The 26,789-nt window shown below is 40.4% G+C and overlaps 1 protein-coding gene across 1 annotated transcript in view; it reads right to left on the reverse strand.

Moving 5' to 3' along the window:
- The window catches only part of ADAMTS5 (ADAM metallopeptidase with thrombospondin type 1 motif 5), a 50,518-nt gene extending 34,919 nt beyond the window's left edge, over positions 1-15,599 (reverse strand). The window contains exons 1-3 of the mRNA XM_054468794.2: positions 15,132-15,599; positions 12,980-14,822; positions 2,235-2,367 (exon numbers count right to left, since the gene is read on the reverse strand). Coding sequence (XP_054324769.1) covers positions 2,235-2,367; positions 12,980-14,083 — 1,237 coding nt within the window. The 5' untranslated portion in view covers positions 14,084-14,822; positions 15,132-15,599. The remainder of the gene's footprint in view (positions 1-2,234; positions 2,368-12,979; positions 14,823-15,131) is intronic.
- Between the last annotated feature and the right edge of the window lie 11,190 nt (positions 15,600-26,789).

Here is a 26,789-nt window from a genome sequence, read left to right on the forward strand (position 1 = left end):
TTCATTCCACCCTAGTTAACTTGAGGTCAAAGTAGCCCTGAAGAAGCTGCATTTATTGCCACATACAGGGAAATCTCCCAGATACAGTCAATGTGTGAAAACCAATCACTAGAAAGGAAAGAAACTGCCCTTCCTTTAAGGAATGTGGAATCCTTCCTTTTGAAGATCAGGATTTGGAGCCCATAATCCTGTGGATGGATGATGCCAACATTCAGCTCTGCTGCTTATTCCCCATAATTTCTCCACTTGACCTGTGACGAATCAGCTTCTGCCTTTCCAGGGACTTAGAACCTTTCTTATGGGACTCCTCTCACTCTGAATGATGGTGATTAATTACTAGTGTAGTTTAAAAGTCTCCTCTATTTAATTACATCCTCCTGAGTATTTGGACTAATTCCTTTTAGTTTCCGCTGCAGATCAGAATGTTGCCTTGAGCAAGTCTCATGTTTCTTTCTCCCGCTTACGCAGTCAAGCACATACATAGATATGTAATAAATATTGATTAAGGTTCTGTATTAGGCTGTGTTTTTATCAGTAAGGATTAATAGGCATAAATGAGAGACATAATCCCTACCCTGGAGCCTAAATGGCATGTGTTATAAAGACGCTTTCAGGCTGACCAGTTCTTCTAGTGCAGCTGAGAAGACAGCCATGCCTCCTCATTAGCCTACTTTATAGGGAAGAAATGGAGACTCAAAGTATCTAAATCACTTGTCTGAGATAAAACAGAGAACCCAGAGACAGAGCTGGAACTCCACTCAGATCTTTGACTACTGAAGCCAAAGACACCTAATCAATAAAACACTGAATTATTCTCAGTGATGCTACTGGATAATTATTTACGTTTAGGTTTTATATTTGTGTTTTTCTGCTTAGGAGGTAAGAAACGTGTCAGGAACATTAATGCCATACTTAAGAATTGACATTTAACTACTGAATTCTGTTTTACTGGGGCAATATTGTGAATTATGTAATTACACTGTACCTTGGATTAGAACTTATTTAACTCCCCAAAGAAAACATAGCAGTTAGAAATGGATGCTTTGTGAAAATATTCTCTGCCTATTAGGAATGTAAAAAGGTAGTTTTAATTCCCATTTAAAAGTTATAATTTTAACCTTCAAAATCAAAATCTGTTTAAATCAAAATCTTTTTTGCTATAGATGGCAAAAGGTACAATAATTATCAAACCATGCTTTGCTCCCAAAAAGGTGATGCTGAGTTGATACATACATTTCAAAAGCAAATGAACTATTTAGCTAAAAAGAAAAACATAAGTACATGTGGATATAAATAACATCTACTATCTAAACTCTACCCAATTTGTTCCCCAAAACAACTCCCTGAAATAGGCACTATTATCACTATGTTTCAGATATGAAAACTGGAGCTCAGAGAGTTTAAATAATTAGACCAGTGTGACATAGGTAGAAAGTAATTTAGCAAAAATTGAGCTCATTTAGGACTAGATGTTGGAATTAGACAGAAAAAAATTAGACGCAAAAAATTGTGTCTAATTCCAACATCTAGTCCTAAATGTACTAAGCCAATTTTTCATACACCTAGTAACCTAGGTCAATAATTAGGAAGCACACATTCTTTATTTTGGAAGTATTTATAAGTAATCAACTCAGTCCTGTATTTATAGACATCGGATTTAGATGTGTTTCTTATAACAAACAAATTAGGTAAGTGACATTTTAAAGCAAACCCTGTTGAGTGTCAGGCTTGGCTTCCTTTCCTTGTTATTAAGAACCAGACAGAAATATTTACCATAAGCCATTGATGACCTTTGACAGGAGCCTACAATTATCACTGACAATGAAATAAAACATGTTAAATTTCTGTGCAAACTGATTAGCCCTGGATGAGCCAATACTGTCTCCAGTAACTTCTAAGAAGGATATCTCTGCATACCGAAGTTGCCTGTGACAACTTTCATCCAGGGGTCATTTAGGGATGCTTAAAAAGATAGTAAGAAGGCAGTAGCAGTAGCAAATTTCTCTTGAACTTTTAAATGACACTGTCAGAAGAAAACATCCACCGTGTTGCTGACTTTGCCTTCTCTGTCGCTCATATTAGTTAACCTTAAAAGTGCAAATATAAACAAATTTAATCCCCAGTGGTACATCTGAACCAGGAGAAATCTGGAATTAATTGCGAAGTATTTTGGTTCCTGTTGCAGCTGTTACGAGTGTTTGATTTGGTGAGGGAAAAGAAAAGGCACTGCATACCGATTTCGTGAGCAACAGTGAAAGCTGCGTGGAGGCCATCGTCTTCAATCACAGCACAGCTGCGCTCTGGAGAACATATGGTCCCAACGTCTGCCATTCCCAGGGTGTCACATGAATGATGCCCACATAAATCCTGCCCGGGAGAAAGAAAGAAATCATTAAAATCAATTTACATCCAGAAGGAGCCGCCCCATATAGCCACTTGCTTACCCCAAATGGCAACGGCGATATGTTTATGGTATCACCTGTTCCTCTCTGGAAACGTTCCAAAGGGAAACTCAAGGCAGAGACTCTTCTAAACTGCTCTGGGACCCAGAAATACAGAAGGATAATGGAACTCAATTACATTTAAAAAGATGTCTTAGGATTGTAACTTGTCTATTACAATAGCACCCGCAGCTTTAACAAAGCCGTAATGCCTATACATCTCCGATCACTTTCCCATATGGTCATGCTTAGGAAAGTCCTAAAATTCTGATAGAAATTCATGCTAAATTTATCAAAATCTGGCCTTATAATTTGTTTTCTATTACAGGGGCAAACTGCAGCCAGACGTCTGCAGCAGACTATAAATTTATTAGAAATTTGGATAGAAAACTAAATTTTAATTCATAATTTGAGGAAAGGTCATCTTTTACTCCCCAAATGAGCTGTAATTTCATAGGTTGTGTCTTCTGAAATCTGTACATTCTTACTTATAACATTTAATGTAGCATTTCTCAACCTGACCAATCTGCAGAAAATATATGTCATATATTAATTGTGTATACATGAATATATGCATTTTTCTGGTAAAAAGTCATAGCTTTTCATAGATGTCATATAATCTTTTAAGAGATTCTCAAATAGGAACATGATTCCACCCCAATAATGGTGAAAAATGATCAATTTAGATGAAAGAGACATCAACAAGCCTCTTAAGATATGAAACATAAAGAGAAAATATAAGCCACAACTTTTTGACATGACAGATTCATAATGATAAACTTTCCCTTTAAATGCTATTTGAGTATTAATGGACATTAGCATTTCTTGTGCCTGACCACAATTTTCCATGAAAATTTACTAACAATGTGTTCATTTACATTCCCAAAGAGCAAGATCGTGTTTCTAGTAAGCCATAAGTTAGTAACTCCAAAAGGAAAAGTTTTAAAAATATATTAATTATTGTAAAGACAACTGTTTATTAGTTAAAATAATAAATGTTTCTATTATACAGCAATCATGTTTGTATGCCCAACTTCCATATTCTCCAGCTTATATAGTAGGAACTCAGCAAACATTTGTTTCATTGAGTTGAATTGTGACCTACAGTCAGATACATTATAGTGCTCCCACATCTTTAATATGCTGTATGCCAGCAGGACCTCGGCAGGCTCCAGACAACCAGTACAAGGCAGTGTGACTACATAACCAATGCTACGTACTCAGTGGCAACATACTCTTCTAACCCTTTGCTATTTTGCTGCATAAAAATCCTACCAAGGTGAAGAGTATTTAAAAACTCAGCTGTATTCTCTTCTCTTGCTACATTCTCAGGTCCTTATTGTGTTCTGTTTATTATGAGTTCCCAGCTGAGAAAAGTTACAGTGTGGCCACCACGTTACTGTAGCTTTAGACACTGGAAATCTCAGCCAAGTAGCCTTGGTTAATCATGTCACAAAACCAACAGCCTTCCAAAGTTTCCTGTGTATCCTCACATGTCATCCCATGGGATGCCAAATTACAGCTGTTGAGTACAAATTAGTAGTTTTTCAAATTGAAATTGGAACACACTTTTGCATAATAATCAGTCTTTGAGATAATAATATAGCACAATACATTTTTAAGCCCCTCCCCCACAATCATTTCACTATCTCTAGGACCAAAAACCTAGGTCATGCCTTAAGGGAGCTGCTAGACACTCTAGGTTATACCTGCACACGTTTTTTTAAAACAAGATTTATGTTTATATCGCAATTTGGGGTATTTATCTTTAAATAATAAAATCCAAGAATTACATTTTCCCTTCTTACTCTATAAACAAGCTAAGAGGAAGAGCCACGGCAAAGGGAAATGACCCTCCTGTTCTCGATAGAGATTAAACTAGGTTCTTAATATCTCTCTGTTTACTGCTAATCAATTGCTCATTAGAGGCCATCAACCCTCCTTGTCATCCTTGAATTGGATTAAATGCATTTGGCCTTTTGCCACGGAAATGTGACAAAATTATGAACAGAAGCACTTGTTATTTCTTTAACCACACTGATTAAACTCATTGACTACTCAGCCACACTATATATTTCTGTAGCTATAATTATGTAAACTGGCAACCTTTCCATTTCACTCACACAATTTCAAATCTTGGCAAACAGTTACAGTTTCAGCCTTAAGGCTTATAATGAACATCTGAATTTCTTTGTGAACAATGTTCGTTTCAATGAATTAGAACTAATGTGCGTCAAATTGTTAAGAATACAGCATCTCACATTCATGTCTACTTTCTGTTGATGATTTCTAATAACATTTATAGGTGTAAACCTTATTTGAAGTTTATAGAATACTTTCTTAAATTCTTAAATTCTGAGCAGGAGTAAAGATATTATTGGGGCAATAGTATATGTGTATACGTGTATACATATATACACATTTGCTATTATATATGTGTATGTATACACACACATATATGTGATACACGTATATGTGTGTGTGTCTACAAATAGATATAATCTAGACCTGGAAGCAGGAGATACTGGAGAGATGTGAATCACATACAATACCATGTAAGAGGTAAACGAATTAAAAGTTCTGACAAAAGCTTATCTGCTTGTTCAGTGTAGATCTGAAGGTAAGTGGTATCTTTGTCATATCAAATAAGGCTTGTTTTATGCAGGATCAATATCTTACCACTACTGTGTGGAGAGTAATGCAATGGAAGATTTAGTAAAATATGAAGGTTGCAAAGGTTGCAGAGATTTATCTAGTGGTTTTGTGGTATGGTGTTGGCCAGTATACAAGACTGAGACATTGTATCTAACTCAGAAGTGTATTCACGGTGGTCTGCACCCCCAGCAGAGATTTGATAGGAAGGTCATTGACACTGTGACCATTCACCAGGTATGACCTTTGAGGAGACTATAAATATGGCCAAGCTTGTGATTTATCACAGAATTTTGAAGCTATAATAATACCCAAGATCTACTGGGCACTTCTTGGGGATGGGATGGGGGACAGGGAGCCAGTAAAGGATGCTGCCTTGAGAAGCATGCTCAGAAGATAGTGTGAACTTTGAAAATCCCAGTGGGCATTACTGGGTGGTAAAAATGAACCAGTCAGACACAAATGTCCTAAGGTGGACAAATCACAGGAATCATAGGATTTCTTGTCTTGACTGAGAGATTGTTTTCACATGCAGTGCAAATACGCTGAGGGAGGGAGCCAGAGGCAACACAAATGCTGATACAGGTAGATACCATCACAGCTGCAGCAACAGCAGCTGAAATTAAGGAAGAACACCTTATATAGGAGTTAAATAATAGCAACTTCTGTTTCTATAGATCTTACCCCTTGGTAAGGGCAAGCATGGAGCTCAAGGGAAGAGCATGAAAGAGAGTTTAACTGGGTTTCAGATATCTACCCATCTGTCCACACAATTCTAATTGAAGAGAGATTAGTGATAGAAGAATTAATCTGGTGTGGTACATGTTTTAGTCATAAGTATTACCTACACACACCCATGTGCACACACCCACCCACACATACACACACACACACAAACGCATGCATATTTGTTCTGTGGATCTGATTTTTGAGGAGTCCTTTGCCTTTCTGGCTACCTATCCAGCAATCCCCAATAATAGGGGTTTTAATTTTAGACTTCAGCAGAGACTACATTAATTGGAACTGTTAGGCCAACCATTACGATGACCCGTTTTATACAATCTCTATCCTTGTCTCTTGATACACCTAAGGGATACCAAACACACAGAGCCCAGATGGGTTAGGGGCCCAGAGATCCAGACGTGTTTATTCCTAAAACAATTATTGTGTGCCTACAATCTGCCAGACACTGTGGAAGTGCTGACACTGTGGTAAATAGATGAAATAAGATCTGATCCTGAGCTTTAAGGAACATCAGGCTCTAAGGAGCAAAACAGATATGTCAAGAACAAAGCAAACTGTGACTTCCATTATGAACAGATTGTTGAGGGAGAACAGAAGAGGCATTGATGAATTCTCCTTGAGGGAATCAATAAAGGTGTCTCCACGGAACTGAGTGGGTCTGATAGCCTGGGAGGAAGGATACTCTGGCAAGGAAAGACTAGTGGAAACATAATGGAATGGGAAAAGGCAGAGTCTTTTGGGAATGACAAGAAGTTTGTTTTGGCTGGAACACAGGATCTGTTGAGCAGAGGGCTAGCAGGGAAGCTGGAAAGAGAGTCTGGGCTCGGAGTTCCAAGTCAGGAAGCATTCTTTGACAAATGTGAGGTAAGAAGGGGAAGAAGAGATGGAGCAAGTCGGAGACAGGGAGCGGGGGAGTAGATGCTTGATGGAGTCATTTTGGTAAACAGAAATGGAAGCTGGTTAGAGAGTGAATGGAAGGTAGATTGCTTTTTAATTCAATGCTGTTAGTAAGAAGCACTGTGTAAATCATTTACATGCTTTGAGACAGAGTTCCTTCATCATTAACATCAGGGGTTTGGTCCAGGTCATCTCTAGGGTTTGTTCCAGCTACACATGTCCTGATATTAACTAAAAGCATTCCAATTTATAAAGAAATTAAAGCTCAAGGGCATTAAATGCTCCAAATCCAAGCTTGTCTGTACTGAAGCTGAAATTCAAACCTATATCTAAACACTCAGAATCCTGAACTTACTTCACCATGGTTTTGTTAAGTCATCACATACGTTATTCTTGACATTAATCTTATCTTTTGTATTCATAATCTACACTTGGTTAAGGAAATTTCTTTCTTGCAGCAAATAAAGAATATCCTGGTTTTATCTCTATGCTGTGTTGGAAAAATTAGATAATTTAGAGGTATACTAAATATATAAAATACACTGTGAAAGATATTCCAGAAAACAAGAAAATGGAAGCACTGGATAAGAAACCTGGTGACATCATTAACTCGCCTCCTTCTCTCACCTGTCACATCTAATTAGCCACTGTAAGTCACTGTAGTTGTCCTCTATTTCTCATTTTTTTCCATTATTACTTCCTGCCTGAATTATAACCTGAGACTTCTAACTGGTCCCTTTTCCTCCTGTAACTTCCCTATCTATATGCTCCAGTCAGTCACCTTCTTAGAGCACAGATCTTATTAGATTCTTCCAGTCCTTCACATCAGCCTTAGCCTGGCATTCAAAACCTGGCACAATACAGCCTCAGTCTTTCTGTCTGCCTCCACTGTACCTTCCTGCTCCATTCTGTCCACTATTTTGTACATATCTCATGAACATTTTGGCCTCTGAAGCTCAGCCCAAGACATTCCTTCTGCTACAAAGAATTTTTACTCACATCCACCTCTTCCTAACATTTCTTGATCCAATCTATGCCTCTCAATTCCTAATGCCACTGCTTTAGTTTGGACCACCTTGAGCCTCCTCTTGAAGATTTCTGACACAGCCTGCTCACCCAGGATTCAGTCCACTACTTAGACCAGAAGGTTCATTTCAGAACACACCTCTGATCACTGCTGTCTTCCTACTAATGTTCTTTTCAATGATTGCCATTGCACTTAATTTACAATTAAAACTTGTCAGCATGGTGGAGTAGACTGAATTGTGTCCTCTCCAAACTCATCTATTTGGAGATAGGGCCTATAAGGAGGTAAATGAGGTTAAATGAGGCAGACAGAGAAGACAGTCCTGTCTAGTGCTCTCTAAACTAAAAGCATTATCACTAATTTATTCAAACCTTTAATATGCTCCTCATAGCACATGAGGACAGCACTCTAATCAGATAGGGTTAGTGTCCTTAGAAGAAGTGATACCCAAGAGTGTTCACTCTGTTTCTACTTGCAGGCAGTGGAAAGGCTTTGTGAGTACACAGTGAGAAGGTGGCCATTTACAGGGCAGGAAGAGAGCCCTCACTAGAAATCAAACTGGCTGGAGCTTTGGTCTTGGACTTTCCGGCCTCCAGAACTGTGAGAAGACATACTTCGGTGGTTAAAGCCACCCATTGTACAATAGTCTGTTACGGTGGCCTGAGGAGACTAGTAGACATAGTGTATAGTTTTGTTTTTCCATAGTTGGGTTGTTATTATCTTCTCCAAACTAATCTATTACCATTTCCCATTGAACATGATGGTTTGTTGATGTCTGCAATGCTTATCTCCTCCTTATGTATCTGGCTAACTCCCACTCTTTCTTCAAAATTGAACTCAGATGGAGTGAGCAATCTTCTAATGCACTTCCATAATACCTTACAAATACATCTACTGTAAGAGTCATCATGCTGTGCAGCAATGACCATTTCCCTATCTGTTTCCAGGAACAGATTCTTAAGAAAGGGGCTACTTTTTAAATCTCTGAATCCCTCTCTGCCTATGAGGAGCATATTAAAGGTTTGAATAAATTAGTGATAATGCTTTTAGTTTAGAGAGCACTAGACAGGACTGTCTTCTCTGTCTGCCATTTGTTAGCTGTTACTCTAAGAAGTTTATCTTTGTTTCTCTTCGCATGAATTATGTCAAGATAATTATACAATGGTTACAGATTGTTGAAATGATTACTTGTAAAATAGTTTGTGGCCATGGATAGTACATAAGAAATGCTCAATAACAGCTGGCTGAATCTAAATCCAATCTATCCATCCTTTGAGGACCAATTCAATTCTATATTTGCAATGAGACCTATAGAAAGGTCCACAGGCAGAATTAACTGCTACCTTCCTTTTCCTTTCACAGACTTTGTTTATATCTCAGTATGGGATTTATCAGAGTTTTCCTAACATTAGTGCGATTTCCACATGTATCTGTTTCCACTCTGCTGGGGATACGCCTAATGGGCAGGGAGCAGGTATTTCTATCTCGCTACCTTAAACTGCCTACATGAGTCTCACACATAGGAGGTGCATGTAGGCAGATACTGCACAGATTTTAGATTTTTCATAATATCCCTCACAGTTTATTGTAAAAATGTTAATTAGAGCTGCTTAGTCTGCTACCAGTTTCCCCATTTCTGAGTTATTTATCCTTTTATTGATTAGGATTGACCTATAGGCTCTGATTCCTTGACAAGGGTTCACTTTTGACTTTAAATGAGATTTCAACTCAAATTTGTGACTGAATTAGTCCAGGCAGCAAGCCAATAAGAAAAAGCACATCCCTCGCCCTCTTCCAAACTTCTGGTCTTCCTCTACTGCCCCCTGTTGTCAGAATCAAACCAGGAGCCACGTGGTAAAGAAGAAATGCCGTGTGGGGAGACCCAGCCCCAGCAATGTAAGGCAGAATGTAGAGAATTTTAGCTGAGACAGTGATCTATCAACTGGCATATTGATAGTTAGTGAAAGGGAATTAGCTTTTTATATTGTGCAATCTCTTATTTGGTTCGATTTTAATTCAATGTTTCAATCTATGAAAGAGTAAGGTTTTTGCTGCTTTCATGAAGGGATGGAGGGATGTTAAACAATTTCCTATTTTGTTATCAAGCAGGTAGGCTTTTGTTTCTAAAGAGCAAATGGTTTAAAAAAAATGACTGTAAGAGTTTGTCTTTGAAGAAATTATCTTGAAATAAAAGAGGACGTCCAGAACAAGGAAAGGATTCTGGAAAGCAAAGTTAAATCCTGGGGAGATTGGATTTCTACTGCTTGATGGCAGAAGTGGTGTGAATTCCAGCATTAGTGCCATTTCAGAATGAAAACAGCTTCTATGCCAGGAAATTGACTGGTGCTAACTCTCTGTAATTAGAATAGTACTGGAGTGCTGGGTACAGTCCTGACAGTGAAGTGTGTTCGTTTGATAAATGAGTTACTAGCTCTATTCTGCTGACTTCCAGATGTAACTTTCAAGGTGGCCTCAGCTAGTAAACAGAGGTAGAAAACATATCCTCATACATTCGCTTCACGCCTAAAAAACAAGCAATTTAAGAGAAGACATCTGGACTTAAATTTGAACAGGACTCAGAGCCCATCAAAACATGGATTTCATGGCTTGGCGTCTGGCTGCTAAGCAACGCACTTCTTACATTCAAAACAGAGCTGTAAAAGTAGAATCTTGGTGCCAACTCTGGGTATTTCCCATTGAAAAGGAAATAGCTCTGAAAGTTTTTCTTCGGGCCTTAAGATAATCTGATTTTCATGAGATGGATGACCTCAGATCATCTCTCCTCTGGCCTTCTTTTTTTTCATGCTCTGAAGTATTAGGCAGAGATTAACTTTGCATTGTGAAATACTCTCAAATGAATGCTGCATAAATGCCTTGAAATATTTTTTTCAACGCCCTAATTAGTAACACTCTTTTAAATTGGGCGCATCTATTGAAAATACACATGCATTTCAAATATTTGCTTCTTGTGAAGTTAGATGTGTATACTACAGGGTCAACCACAAATGAAATTTGCTTTCCTAAAAGTATGCTTCTGCTTGGCAAGGAGACCAGAGAGGGCCCATGTGAAATATTTTCCATGTGTAGACTAGTTTGAAAAATGCATGTCCTTATAATACTGACAAAAATTAAGATGGACCATTAATTTATTTGTCCCTTGCTTTTTATCTATTTAAAATATGCTGTTAAGTTTCAGACTTTGGAAAAATAGGGACAGTTAACTATCCAAACAAAAAACAAATTCAGAAAAAGTAATCGACAAATCATCGAGAATCACTGAGTAGTTTCCTGTTTTCTGGGAAACAATTAGGAATGTTATGGGGCAGGAGGTAGGAAGTAACAGACCTTCTATTAATTTTTATTTATTTTAAAATTATGAAATGTGGATTTGTGTTTAAAAATGAAAGAGAACTACTAAAATGACCTGCTCCTTGGCGCAGTATGCTTACAAAAGTATTTCTTCCTCTTCCTTTAGAGAACCTCCTTCCATAAACTCTCCAAAGCCTCCCTCCTTCTTGGCATCCTCTTGTGATGTAGCAGAGCAAGGAACCCCAGACATGGAAAGTTGCTTACCAAAAAAAAAAAAAAAAAAAAAAAAAAAAAGGAGCTTGGAAACCTAACAAGAAATGGGTAGTTTTACAGAACTTCATTTTGCAGAGAAGGCTACAAATGAATGTTCTACCACTTCAAAGACTAATGTTGTGCAGAGGAATTAAAGGATGGCTTCCAGAAAATCACTTAATGAGGAAAAAAATGTTTTCCATTGTGCACAGCACTGCTCACTGCCTGGCTCTCCCTAAACTGCCGCCCTCCAGCATCTTTGTTTACATGTGGTTTACATTAATGTCCACCCTATGAACCCCAAGTGTTTCTCTACTCCAAATTTATCAACATTTTTCCTTCATACCAGGGGTGCCTTAGTAAAAATAGAAGAATTAGGTAGCAAAGCTGTGTGATTCTACAGTCTCCTGCAATCCATCATTTAGTTTCCTATCCTTGTTCTGTTTGCTTCATTTCATACCATGATTTTACATAATACTTCAAAGTCTGTAATCCTTAATCTATTCTGGATGGGTCTCAAATACTTAAAGAATGAGCTTTAGAAGTCAATTCTTACCAGGCATTTAAGAGACACAACTTAAAACTGCCAATCAGAGTCGAGTTGTGACAACTGAGGCTTAGAACTATGCTCAAGCCAGGCCGCAAACCAACCCAGACTTTTTGTGTAAATGTCACACTAACGTGGTGGTCAAATACTGTGTAAATAGATACTGCGTTCCTCCCAGAGCCTCTGAGCCTTAAAGATCCATTTCTTTCCTTCCCCATAACCATCTTTCTTAAAAGGGGGAAATGCTGGGAAAACATTTCTTCCTTCTGTCTTGACTCTTCGCCCAGATCTTCTGCACTGGGGCTTCGGAAACATATTCATCCAAAACCCAAACACGGAAGCGGGATGTGACCCTCCCTAGGCGGCGGAGTTGGCCTGGGCATTGCTTGCGACGCACTGGTCGACTAAGCAAAGGAGTTGTTAAGGAACCTCACAAGTTTGTCCTCTCATCTGATTGGGTCTCTATACCCTGCTGGCCCGCCCACATTCCTTCCTTCCCAGGAACTGAGATTCCAAGGTGGACATGTAAGAACTCCATTAGGAATCCAACCTGGAAAAAGAGTCCTTGAGAAAGTTTTCTCATCCTCTGTGTAACAGAAGGGGTTCTAGTAAAAAGGTGTGGACACTTACAAAAGAAGGTCATCGGATAACAGTGACTACCGTGAATGAACCATCCAGCCCTTTCCATTAGGTTGGACAAGGTTGTATTTTATTTTCACTGGAAAGAAGAAGACCCATGATCCCAAAGGCAACTTTGTTTTCCTTTCTTTTCCCCATTTAACTGTATCATTTCCCCAAGCATCCTAGTGCCTTCTTATGTTTAAGTTCCTATGCCACAACACCTCAGACTAGATGACATGCATTCTTCTATTCTTCTATTCTGAGTCTTCATCATTACCTAAGCAAGTCTTGGCATTTAAGGAAAAATTTCTGCGGGGCTAACGTGAATACAGGAGCAGAGTTGAAGGCTGGTTGGATTTCCTGCAAGAAGCTGTTAAACACATCCACAGCTGCAGGAGGTTTGAGGGAGAAGCAAAGCCACCAGCAAGATTCCCTTCCACCTACCTCCTGATCCCAGCGCTGGGACCCCCGCATCCCGGGTGGACCTACCTCCCGAGTAAACAGGATAGCTGCGTCGTAGTGCTCCTCATGGTCATCTCCCAGCTGGTTGTGTTGGTGCTGCCACTTGCAAAAGTTCTTGAGTGTGGTGGCAGCATTCTTGCTCACCTCCAGGCTCTTGTCCTTGTCGCCTAGCACCACCACCTTCACCACGGCCAGGCGGATGTGGTTCTCGATGCTAGCATGGCTGTACAGCCTATTGGCGATGGAGGCCAGGGTCAGCAGGTAATGCTGCAGGCCCCGGCCATACAACCGCGCCATGGACGCGTCAGCCACCAGAAGCAGCTCCACCTGGCGGGCCCGGGAGATGGAGCGGCGCCGCCGCCGCCACCACGTCCGCGGTCCTGAGCCCCCAGCGGGCGAGAGAGCGGACTGGTCCAAGAGCTGCGAGGCCAGTGCTGCGCGTCCGCTCGGGTTGCTGTGCGCCGGAGGATGCTCGTGGGGCTCCGGTGTGGACGCGGGGGTTTCGCAGCTGGCGCGCGGCGGCAGGGCCTCGAAGCTGAAGCCCTCGCGGGTGTAGACGTGCAGGATCCGTGTGGACCCATCCCCGTACACGCGCCCCGTTTCCTCCTCCGCCCAGGGTCCGCGCAGCAGCGGCTTTAGGGTGTAGCGCGCGTGCTTGACCGCGAAGAAGCCGTCGAGACCCCCACAGAGGTCAAAGACAGCCAGAGAGCGGGGACTACCGTCCACCGTGCCCCGATAGAAGCAGTGGCTCCGGTGGCGCCAGGGCGCACTCGTCCCGCCTCCTGCGGGCACGAAGCCAGCAATGCCCACCGAACCATCTCGCTCCAGGTCCAAGAGGAACCTCCGGCCGCCCGCGTAGACGAGGTAGCCCACCTTGCCGCCGCCGGAGTAGAGTTGGTCGATGTTCTGCACGAGCCCCTTGCTCCTGCGCCGCTGCGCCAGGGGGTGCGGGTGGCCGGGAGGCTCGGCTCGCTCCTGCACCTCCTCCCCCTGCCGCCGGCGGGGCTGGGCGGCTGCTGCAGCAGTCGGAGGCTGCCCGGCTTTATCCTGGGCAGGTGCCGCGGCGGGGCCGACCGCGGCCAGGGGCAGGCGGAACGCGCACAGCAGCAGGGACGCCCACCCGAGCAGCATAGTGCGCTGCCCGCGGGGAGGGGCTGCGTGACTGGGACTTTATGGGTATTTGTTATTTGCTATGAAGTTAACGGGGCGGGCGATGGGGACACACACACACTTGCTTGCAGGATTGAGTCAAGTGTCGGAGGGAGGGGGGCCCCGGCAGCAGCGCCAGCCTGTCCGGGCCGCGGTGCCAGCGTGCGAACTTTTCTTTGTTGCTTGGGAAAATGTTTGGATTCGTGCTCCAGAAAGAGGTGGGGGGGGGGGGGGGAAGAAAAGATTTTTTTAAAAAAGTCGGATAGTGGAGATTCAGCAAATACGGGAAAAGGAAAAAAACAAAAACCAAAAAACCACCAAATGCAGGCACGATCTCTGTTTGAAGAAAAGTAAGGAAAGGTACCGCGCACCCGGCTGGCAACTGGTGCGCGCAGCCTTCCGCCCCCGCGCTGCGCTGGACAAGCCGCTGCGGAGGTTCCAAGCTCCGGGGCCCACTTCCTTTCTTATTTTGTGGGTTTCCTTGGCTCTGCTGGGACCAGGAGGAAGGGAAGAAAGAGAGGGGAAAAAGCCATAAAAATTAAAACAAAAATGCAGGGGGCAGCCTGAGGCGAGCTGGTGAAGCGGCGTGTCTGTGTCCCTTCGGCTGCGGTGTCCTCCTGCCCGCCTTCATCCCCAGTCGGCCGCTGCGAGCGCCGAGAGCAGCGCGAGCGCTGTGAAGATGCGAGGAGGTGGAACAATGAATTTATAGCGGCATGCCATCCTGCAATGGCAATTTCAACAATTCGTCACTGCACGCTGCCTCTTAAAGGGAGAGCTTCCCCCACCACTCCCACCCTTCCCAGTCTGCGCCTAATCAGATGGGGGAGGGCAAAAGAGGAGGGTGATCGAGGAAAGGGAGACGAAGTAGGAGGAAGGGACTGGGACCCGGCGAGGTGGAAGGAGGGACGAGGGGAAAAAAAAAAGTAATGGGGCAAGAAAAACAGATTTCCTTGGCCACTTTTAAAGCCACAGCGGCTCCGGGTCTGTCTGATATTTCACAACCAATTGAGGTTGGCTAACCTTGGCTTACCTCATCTCCTGAACGGGTGTTTTGGTTAAAGTTATTGAGACGTTTCAAGTCTCTCCCTGCCTCCTTCTTGCCTGCTTTTCTCGCCCTCGGTGGGAAGTTCCTGCCGCAAGTTTTTCCCCTTTGCACACCCGTGCGCTCTGGCCTCGCAGACCGTGCAACTCCATCCACCAGCCAGAGCTTTTCAGCTTCCCGTGCGTCCCCTAACCACCGCGTTCCCTTCGCTTCCTCCCCTCCGCCCGGCACCCGGTTTCCTCCCTCCCCATTGTCCAGCGTCTTCATGCTTTGACGCTCGCCGTATTCGGGCTCCGGGTGACTAACTTCTCCCGGCCACCAGCAGAGCGGCTGGGCAGCCAGAGAGCCCAGGGCGCTTCCTGGCGCGCTGCGGTACCCCGGGGCGAGAACGCCCGCTGCTTGGGAACTCCGCAGCTTTGTGTGCGAACCGCGGGCTCCCGGCTTTCTCCAGCACGTCTTTCGTCAGGGTCCACAATCTGTCCCTTAATCCCAGCCCACTGGAACTTCCTTTGCTCTAAAAAGGCAGGGCGGGAAAGAGTTAACTCTTAAAGGGAATTCCGCTCATTTTTTTTTCCCCGAAAGATTTTAAAATTTTGCGCTCACACTTTTATTTTTTGCTTAAATGATAATTTAATAATAAATTCCTATATCTGTTATTGTCTCTTCTAAAGCAACCGCTTATCGCCATAGGCCTTGACCTACCTTCATTCTCAGAAATTCCTTTCAGAAGAAAAAGAATACTTTTGGCGGAAGGAAGATTGGTGCTTATTAGTACGCGGGTGACATTATCACTGCTACTCGTTTCCTCTGACCTCTTTGTTTCCTCTAATTATCATTCTAAGAAGGGAGAAGGAAAACCCGACGACTTATGGTTAGAAGGTCTACCTTCTACTGTAGGAGTAAGAGCTCCCTCCATCCCCAAATTATTCTTCAGGCTAATGAACTAATGCACCAGTGAAAAATGAATGTGGTGTAATTTGTACATTTCCATCTTTTTCTACGTTTAATTTTGGCTATGCTGGGGATAGCAGGGCGGGTGCCTTAATGGGGCCCCAAGCTGATCACTTTCTCTGGGAGGGAACCATGAGGGTCCAGGGCTTGATGGAAGTTCTTAGAGTGGCAGTAATCCTCTGGAAGGAATTTCAGAATTGCCCGGCAACAATACCCATTGCTGTGTGCCTGGAACACCCTCTGGAGTCTTGTGAGGGGCCGATGTAACATCTTGTTTTAACTTATAAATTAAGAAATCACTGGGGCCTTAGGGACACCCAACAGCCCTTGATGGATTCTGAAATACATCAGGACCAGGGAGGAAGTTACTATTGCTGAAAGCCATTGCTTTATAATTCCACAATGCCTCAGCCTCTCAGTGGCCAGTGGCCCCAGGCCAATGCTAACAGCTGGATGGGTCAGAATAGGAGGTTCCAGCCATTTTCTCTACCCCACCAAGGCCTTTGAGCCTTGCGTTAGCCATTCTCTCTTGTGGTCCTTGCTTTGCACCTACAAATAGCAAACTTTATCTTTTTAACCAGTTACAGTGAAAAAGAGTCCAATATTTGGCACTAAACACCATTTCTAATACAACCTTGATTCAATACATTTAACAATTTTGTCATTGTTCATGTCAATGAATCATTTTAATAGGCATTTTAGGTGACAGTGGTTAAAATTTGTTAATTACAATTATTTTCATTCACAGATAGATTTGTTATTTAGGATTTCAGGAAATTCCAGCAGATTCTCTTTTCTTTGATGGTCTTGAACTCATAACCTCCAGGGATTCTCCCACCTCAGCCTCCTGATTACCTGTGATTGCAGGCATGAGATACAGTGACAGCTTGAATTTTCTTCTCAATGAAGCTTTTCTCCTCTTTCCCAAACCCTGCGCTGAATCCTGAATCTGAATATTATGCCTTTAAGTTTAATTATATAGTGATATTTGTACTCAGTTTATTCAAATATTTAAAAATACATGGGGAGAACAGGATAGACACAGATAAAGTTCCAAACATGAATATCAAGCACAGAATATTTACTAGAGCTATATATTCACAAGGAAATAAATACTAAATCTTATGAATACAATGAATAAACTCTTACATCTCAGAAAATTTCTACTTGGATATAATTTTTTTTTTTTTTAGAAAGTAACTTGGACACTTTAGAAACTTCATTTGGTAGTATTTTTAAAACATTACACTAGTGGATTAGGATGAGCTGCTATGTTGTGGAAAAAATTACTATCTGTCACTCTAAGGAAGTAATTTGCACTGGATAAAAGTAGCTGAACTTTTTATTTTTATAGTAGAAAGAAAAAATGTATTAGCAATCATGTTTAAGCAGAATAACTGCTACTTATTCAAAGTAACAGTTTTATTTGTGCACATTTAATGAGAAATTTCCACTGAATTTATAGAGTATATGATCACAAATACTATTGATAGATGATTTTACATTTCCCAAAAGGAAGAAGGACTTACTACTCCAGAATGTTATAATTTATCTTGGAGATCAGGTAGGGCAACTTTCTCCATCTAACAGTGAAAAGCTGAGACCTAGAGGCCAAAATGGCTTGCCTGTGGATAAAAAAGTCCACTAGTGGCCGAATGTCCTGAAACCTAAATCTCCCAGCTCCTAATTTGGGCTCATTCTACAACACTTCTTACAATGTATCCAGTTAAACAAATATCTATCAAGGTCCTACTGCAAAGTGCTTTATGAGGCTCTCTGGAGGCATGAGAAGATGAACAAGTCATGAGTAATATTTGGAGGAAACTGACAGTTTAGATTTGGAGCCATTTGTATAGTAGATGCACAGAATACAAACTGGAAAATACAAATATAGAGGGGGAGAAAGCAAGAGAATTACTCCTGCAGGTGCTCTGAGCCCTGTATTTCCAATATAGCTCCACTCCATAATTTGTATACTCTTTTAAGTAGTATTTTCTCAAATTTCCATTTGCTAAAGTGTCATTTCCTATCCCCCACCCCAAACTATGATTTTAATGGTAAGAGTGAGGAAATATCTGACAGGAAAATATTCCCTTCCAGCCAAACACCTGCTCCCTACCTCCCATGTAGAAGAATTACAGTCTTTCAACTCTGCGTTTTTCTTTCCCACATCAAGATCCCTACCCTAGGCCTGCTGAATTGGAAACCCTTTTAGTATCGGCACCCTTGGTGGTAGCAGGGTGTGTGGATTCTGTGGGTAAGATCTCCACTACTAAGCTCCACTACTGCATGGGACCATTAACGAATGCCTTAAAGACACTGGGTGAGCTTTTTCCTTTTGTGACACTCGCTTTGCAAATTCTCGTTTTTAGAGGGCTTTGCTTCAAAACCAAAGATTACACTGTGGGAGTGATTCTAGCTTTGATACGAACTCTTCATTTTTAGAGGGTGAAACTACACTTAAATAGTCCTTCTTCCCTCCTTCCCCAGCTCTTTTTCCCCCTGTCCATCCCCTCTGATATTTACAATGGCAGAACATGGACCCTGATGCACTAATGCATGTGTACCCAATCTCATATGCATTAGTACACACAATACATGTCAGCATGCATGTGCCACACACATACTCACTTGAACTCATGTTTCCATCTAGGCTGCACTGGTGGCTTGATAGAAATCCTAATTAGAGCTCAGATAATAGAAGAGGGGATTAAAGCAACCATCCTCTGCCTTCATGAAGAAAACTTTCTAGAGACCTGTATTGTAGAGATTCTTTTATTTCCCCCCTCAGGAAACCTTACTGAATGCCTGATAAAACTCGAAACCATCTTCTCTGCTATCTGATTAGGACATATTACAAAACAATCTATCTATTGTGATGGATAGCTTATGCTTTAGAATCTGTTTTACTTAATATTATAGAAAATATATTTCTAGAAAATCCAGATTTTCATTTTTTATACACAGTAATTTTATACTATATAGAAGTCTTCAAATGAATAATGTACATATGTATTATTTAAGACATACAGGTGTTATCTGTAAAGTAAAACCGACAAGTCGTTTTTTATGCTGACCAGCTGTGAAATGTTGTTTTAGCTTTTCTCACACAATTATGCACATATTACTTGCTTTTATGAGTTACTTGAGTTCTATTTTTTCTTTATTTTCCAAAAATCATCAAAAATCAAACCTTACTAGAAACACATGGAAAATCAGGAATTTCCAGCAGAAAGTAATTTGAAACATTTGAGGTTTTCTTTCCTTTCCTTCATAATGGCAAATTTCAAGCAAAGTTTTCAAATTACTTAATGAGTAGTAGCTGTAATTGTAGTAGGAGTTGTTTCTCGGTTCTATAATTATATATATATATTTTTACAGTTAAGGTTGTATCTTAACATCACCTTTCTCAAGCTCTAGAATATTATAGTCTTCCTCAAAACTATTTGGTCTCTCCACGTTAAATACATTCTTCTGGTAAATAAGGTAAGAACTGGAAGTAAGTTCACACAAAGCTGATAAATATCAGTTGGTTACAGTCTCACCCCCGGCAAGTAGGGAAATGGGAACTGTAGCTTCTTGATCAATGTGATTATCTCCTACCCATGATGCTGGGGTCATTGCAAGTTGCTTATGTGGTCAGTGGAAGAAAATATACAGTGTCTTTTTTCAGACTCTCCATACACTATTACATACCTCTCTCATACACACCTTTCCTAGTCAGGGACTAACAAGTGGAAGAGCAGTTATCTGTGTTACACTCCTAGACCTGGGTTCAAGTAAATAGATTACAGTTTTTTCTAACTTTATTTGACTTAGGAGGTGTTGCTCTTCCTACATCTCTGCTTTTTACTCTTTTAAATCAAGTTGGAAACAGGAAGTGACAGTGCACTGTCACTTACTGGCTGAATGAAGATTTGATTCTAAGTCCCAGGAAGGAAGCCTCTTCCAGGAACTTGCCATCAACTCTCCCCATTTTCTCCTTCCAGCTGGCCCAACCTGGACCTGTTGGAAACTTCTCCTTCACCACTACACCCCAGGGTCCCAAAAAGATTGCCACCTCTGACCTTTGAAAATATGAGCATGTGAGCTTGAGGCAGCAGGAAAAGAGGAAGTGGGCTTTGACTGATTTACAATTCAGGGAACTAACTCTTGCCCATAGCTTCTAGTGTGGTTGTTTCCAAGAGCCAGACTACCACTTTTGCTCCTCCCTTTTTCTCATTTCAGGACCCTCTTCCAATCCATCTATACCCTTTCCAGTTTATGTTAGTGATAAAACAAGACTCCCCCATCCTTCAAGGAGGCGGAGCATCAGAATCTTTTCAGAATGGGGGTGGAGAGGAAAGGATTCAGTTGTGGTGCCCTCATTTGTGAGACTCAAGCCCTTGTTCAAAATCATCTTCTCAGATAAATCCCCACCAGATCTGCCCAGAAAGTTTATCAGACCCTCCATGGCCCATGTCATTTTGGTTCCAAATGTTTCAGGTGACTTTTGAATTGCAACTGAGAAAGTTATTCTGATTTTTGATATTACAGAGTTCATTATCGATAGCTGGCTATAAATTACTAAATTTATATTTATAATTAACTATATAATCTCTAGCTTGTTTTTTTGCCCCTCAAACTCACACTTATTTCTGATAAGCCTTAATCAAATAGGCAATTATTTCATTCATCTGTTAGCTTAGTAGGTGTCTTCCTTTCTTTTAGAAAATTCAAATGAGGAAAATGGTGCAGATTGAATCTAAGAAAGGTAGAGGTATTAACATAGGGAAACTGGCCAGTATGACACACAGAAAGCCTCTTACATATGTTGTATAGCTAAATTCCAGAGAAGTTCCAGAGAATCCATAAATAACTTTAACAAATTGCTGGTTTTCAGAGCAGCATTAAAGAGCAAAGTAACCTGATTAGAGTCTCTGCTAGCTTCCATCCAACCAGTTTACCTTCCAAAAAATACAAAACAATGTCTTGAGATTATGAGATTTTTTTCCCCTCTTTTCTATCATAAATTTCATTTTTGCTTTTGATTGTTGGCAGGAGTCTAATGGTTGGGTCCCTCCTACATAAGTAAACTTTTTGCATGCTAAGGATAATAATGTCTCAGAATTATTTTTGGCTAACGTCTCTTTCTTCTTTCCACATTCTTTTCTTTTCTTCCTCTTTTTCTTTCTGCCTTCGCCATAGAATGTATGTTCTATGAAACCAGGGACCATGCTTGTCTTCCTCACCATGGTATCTCCAGTTTCTAGTTCGGTAACTAGCAAATTGGAGGCATACATGGACACATGTAAAATATGCAAAACACATATGTTAAGTATTTAAAAAATTATGTATGTGGGTGGTTACTGATATTTTCCTGTTGCTCTTCTTTACCACCCTTGTCTCTGGTAATAAAAACACACCTTTCCAAGGAAAGTCAATCCACATGTTTGAATAAAGCTGACTGCTTTTCTTCAGATCTAGATACTGGATACCAAGCCTGACAAGTCAGAGTGCCCCGTACATCTGGCCAGAGCTGATGGTTCTGGGAAGAACTCTACCCACTGGACATTTGCTCAAACCATTAGCTGAAAGCACTTTTTCTCTGGGATCAGACAATCTAAGGATCATGTATTAAGAAGGAAAGTTGAACTACTGTAACAAATACCTTTAAATTCTCAGTGGTTTCACATAAAGTGTATTCTTTGCTCCTGTCACTGTCCCCTGTGGGTTGGTGGCCAGCACAGTAGTGATCCATGCAGTAGGAGCTCTAGCTTGCTCCATCCTGTAGTCCTTCCCCTCAACTGCCTCCAAGGCTATGCAGAAAGAGAAGAAAGAGAGAGAGAGGGAGATAGTAGAGAAGGCACACTGTTCCTTGCTTGCCTCTTCCTAGAAGTAGCATACTTCTGGTCCATTGGCAGAAATATAGTCCATATGGCAGCAATAGCCCTATGGCCCCACCCACATGTAAAGATGGTAGTGGGAAGCTGAAAACTACAAACCAGTAGTGAGCCAAGAAGAAGAAAGAGGGGGAAACATCTAGCCAGTCTCTGTTGATTGCCATTTTATCTCAGAGATCCCACCAAATGAGAAAAGTCTAAGAATGAAGTTGAACAGAGATGAGAAAGGGAGAAGGCAGGAGAAAATAAAAAAGAGAGGAGAGAAAAAGGGAAGATAAATCATCAGAATCCTCGATTCCAATAATGTTAATAAAATTCTTACTTTTGTTTAAGTAAGTGTAATCAGGGATTCTGTCACCTAAAGCAGAAATAACCTGGTTAACATACTACTTTGTCCTGGCCATGTTATGTCTAGCCCCTAGCTCAGTCCTTTGCATATATTAGATAATCTAAATATTTTTGTTATCAAAGAGCATAAGAATGAATATTTAATATTAAGACATTGAGTTAAAACTGTATGTAGTTATTTGTGTGATGTTAACTAACAAGCTTATCTCTTATATTATTCCTAAAAATTGTAGTCTCAGGTAACTAATAAGTGTGCAACATTTATTCTATTATTGTAGTTCCTGTTTTTCTCTTCTGTCACTTACCTATGAATGTCACTTACCTGCTGGTCTATGTAAAAATTGTCAGTGCCTTTTATCTGGGTGAGTATACTAAATATAAAATGTTTACATTCATAATTAATCAAAACCAAGACTTCCATTGTAATTCTATTATTCTAAGCTTGCTTAGTCTTACTAAATACCGTAATTATCTGTAATATCCTGGAATGTAAGGACATTAACCTTCCTCCAGTGTTTATTCTGAAGAAATGTTTGGCTAGCCTTCCTCATCTCACTGCGTGACCTTGCATTATAGACAAATACTAATCATCGTGGCTCTTAAACAGTTAGAGCTAACTGCCTAGCTGAACATCATAACAAAATTCTTCTACCAAATGACAAGGCATGGAAGGAGAACATTCACTATGTGCTAACTTTCTGTATGGTTGAGCACACCCTGCCAAAACAAGCAGCCAAAAGGCCTGAGTTTATGTCCTAGCCGAGGCACTATCTGGGATCCTGGGGAAGTTATTTAGATACTTTGTGTAATTTTTCCTCATCTGCAAAAGAGTGACAATTATAACACATGCCTCAGTGGGTTTTTATGAAGGTTAGCAAGGTTAAGAATTTGAATATGTGTGAAATACCTAGTACATGGCAAATAAATAATAAATGTATTATTGTTATTTTAAATTACCCACTACAGCAGTTAAGGGTTTTGTTTTAACTCTTTCATTTTCACTTAAATTTTGCCACAGAGATTACCTCTGACTTTGTTCTGATAGAATCTTTTGGAAGAGAATCACTAAGGCTGCGAGGAATAAAGAAGTTTAAGACATTTCAGTTACTAAGGCTGGAGAAAAGTCTGATGCAAATAAGTAGAAAATCCAAAAAGGTGTATAAAGATGCACAACTTCTACGTGGACTACATATACAGAAGAATTCTTAAAAACAGTGCATCCTTTCCATTCGTGTCCTTTTGTGTTTATAGTCCCTGATAGTGTTAAAGCCATTTGTGTGCTTATTTTTCTGTTGCTCCTGTCACATGCCAGGCTGCCATCACACAGAGCATGAGGGCTCCATCTACACATGCCACCGATGCCTAGCACAACATCGGACTTTACAGTTTTTTGACAAACGTTGGCTTAATTGATTTCAATTAAATCAATCTCATATAGTCCCACAGAGTTTAGGTGAGGAGAGAGAAAACTATGTATATATATATATATAATTTTTTAAAAATATTGGTTTAAGTTAAAGAAAAAGAATTATAGCTTAAGAAAGTAGTCATGACTATCTATAACTCAATTTAATAGAAACTTTTGTGTTCTAGAGCTCCATACCTCGAAGAAAACTCAGGTATTTGTATGGTTTGGCTGTGTCCCCATCCAAATCTCATCTTGAATTGTAATCCGAATTGTAATCCCCATGTGTCGAGGGAGGGACTTGGTGGGAGGTGATTGGATCATGGGGCAGTTTCCTTCATGGTGTTCTCTTGATAGTGAGTGAGTTCTCAGAAGATCTGATGGTTTAAAAGTGTGTGGCTTCCTTTGCTGTTCCTCTCTCCTGCTGCCATGAAAGATGGGCCTTGCTTCAGCTTGACCTTCTTGTAATTGCAAACTTGTGATTGCAAATTTCCTGAGGCCTCCCCAGCCATGCGGAGCTGTGAGTCAATTAAACCTCTTTCCTTCACAAAATACCCAGTCTTAGGTAATATCTTTATAGCAGTGTGAGAACGGACTAAGACAGGTAGTTACAAATGGTATTGGTTGCTTTTAACTTGAGGGAAGAATCAATGACTCTCATCTTTCCCATCACATAATGTAATATTTGACCCTTAGGATTAGTGTATATGGTATTCACATTTTCAATCTCTGAGAGGTTTCCTGAAGAACTTAGATGGATAGTACATAGCAATTCATAATTTGAAATGTGATCAGCCTATGCAGTCGCAAGGCATTTCTTGTTCTGGGTTTTGTTGGTTTGTTTGTCTTGGTTTGAATACTCATTGTTACATAGCAAGCAGCTAAAGTAAAGAGATTAAAGCAAAAGCTGAAGCCACAACTCTGTTTCTTTTAGAGAGATGCTCCTCCTAAAAAGGTTAGCTATTATTGTTGGTGGTGGAAGTGATGAGAACATAAATAAGTGCAAGACAGTTTTGTTTTAAGACAGAAAGTAGAACAGATAGATTTAAAAAGGGAATTCAGTAATGGCTCAAATCTACCAAGGGAATAATCTCAATTATGCTGCCCTCAGGTAGAAGAAAATGTGGTAGATGAGATAGCCCCTCCAGGCAGTTCATCCATTGCAGAATTCACTCATCAATAAATGCTTGGGAGAAGTTGTAAAATGGCCAAATGTGTTATTACACACAAAAAGACACATCTGTTAGTTTCCATTAAAATGAGGTTGAAGAAAGGGAGTCAAGAGTGCAAACATTTCAACAAAGCTACAGATGGTGAAGGCAAGTTGTAGGCAGCTAAACTAGGCACACCTGTAGTAAATGTTGCTTTTAAACTTCCAGAAACATTTTATAGTTTTTGCCACATGTGAGGTCAACAAATGCATTGTTTGACTTACTGCCCCACATGTTCTCTTGACGGGAAGAAACTCTTAGAAGAGAAATAATATGTTTAATAAAGAAAATACTGGCCTATGTTAGAAGAAAATACTTTCCCAAATATTCATCCATGAGATGGGTAAGAAAACACGATGATTTAAGGAAGCCAAGGATAAATTGACTCATCTACTTTTGTGGCAATGCAGCATATTTTGGGATTAAGACTCACTTGTTTTCCTGTTCTGCCATTTCCCAATATTAAGGAACTTGAATAGGAACTCGCTGAATGTTTATTGACATTCCATTAAAAAGAGCATAAGACACAGCCAAAATTTTTTTTCCTTAAAAAATGTCCACAAGTACATAGAGCTAAGGTGGTATTTTAAAACATGTGGGTTCTCAATATTTTTTTTGACATATCTGTAAGAGTAGGAGAGCATACTTTCTCTTTCTTTATATGTCTATTGACCAAGGAGAAACAAGCTTCCATACTCTAGAAAGCAGTGAATCTCCAATATTTTGGGGCTGTTTTATCCCTTTAAAAATTCTCAAGGACCCCCAAAACTTTTGTTTATGTAGGTTATATCTACTAATATTTACCACAATAGAAATTACAACTAAAAAAATAAATATTTGTTAATAACAATACCATAACTATTATATGCTAACGTAGGTAACATTTTTATGATAAGTAATCATATTCTCCAAAACAAAAAAAATTAGTGAAACAAATGGTGTTGTTTTATATATTGACAAGTTTCTTTAAAGAAGGTAGCTGGATTCTAATATCTTCTCCTGTATTTAATCATTTTAACATCACATGTACTCTCTAGGAAACTCCACTGTGATATCTTTGTATTATTATAAGAACTTTTTTTTTTTTTAAATTTGGGGCTCTCCTGAAAAAGCTTCACAAATCTTGCTCTAGAAACTCGCCAGTCAAAACCAGCATCTGCATGACTTATAGCTGGTTAGAAATGCAAAATCTCAGGCTAGACCCCAGACCTACTGGATATGCAGTTTCACACAACTTCCAGATAATTATTGTATAATTAGTAAGTAGAAGGATGCTGTTACTTTGTTTTCATTGCTTACTGACTTCTCCCCAGGGAAAAAGTGGATCAACTTTTTCCACTTTGGTGAAATGATTGGTGGAATGAAAAGGTAGACAAATGTTGGCCTACATTTCCCAGTTGAATGTAATTAATTTGGCAAAAATCACTGGGCATATGTGGGCTTTTTGTGTGTCGAGGTGGATGGAGGGTGGGATGGATCCTCTGTGCTTAAAGTTTCATGCAGCAAACCTGCTAAATGTCGTACTCTTCCCATAGCAGGTCCCAAGGCTAACGAAGGAAGTCAGAAGGATAGAGAATCAAGTTAAAGCCATCCTTCAATTAAGCTTTACCAATTATATTTTGATCTGTATCCTGTTTCTAAGTTGGTTCAGAAAGGGAGAAGACTGTGATAATTTACTCTTCCCACATATCTCTAAACCTAGCAAATGTCTTCTGCGCAATGCTTAGCCCAGTCAGTGTATGTACCCATTATATGTTGCTGCTGCTATTGGATGTAGAAAAATAGGCTAGAACTTAATATTGGTTCAATTATTCTTTTTCTTTTTTTCTGAGACAAGGTCTCACTCTGT

The sequence above is a fragment of the Pongo pygmaeus genome, chromosome 22, assembly GCF_028885625.2.
Source record: "Pongo pygmaeus isolate AG05252 chromosome 22, NHGRI_mPonPyg2-v2.0_pri, whole genome shotgun sequence".
Classification (NCBI taxonomy): domain Eukaryota; kingdom Metazoa; phylum Chordata; class Mammalia; order Primates; family Hominidae; genus Pongo; species Pongo pygmaeus.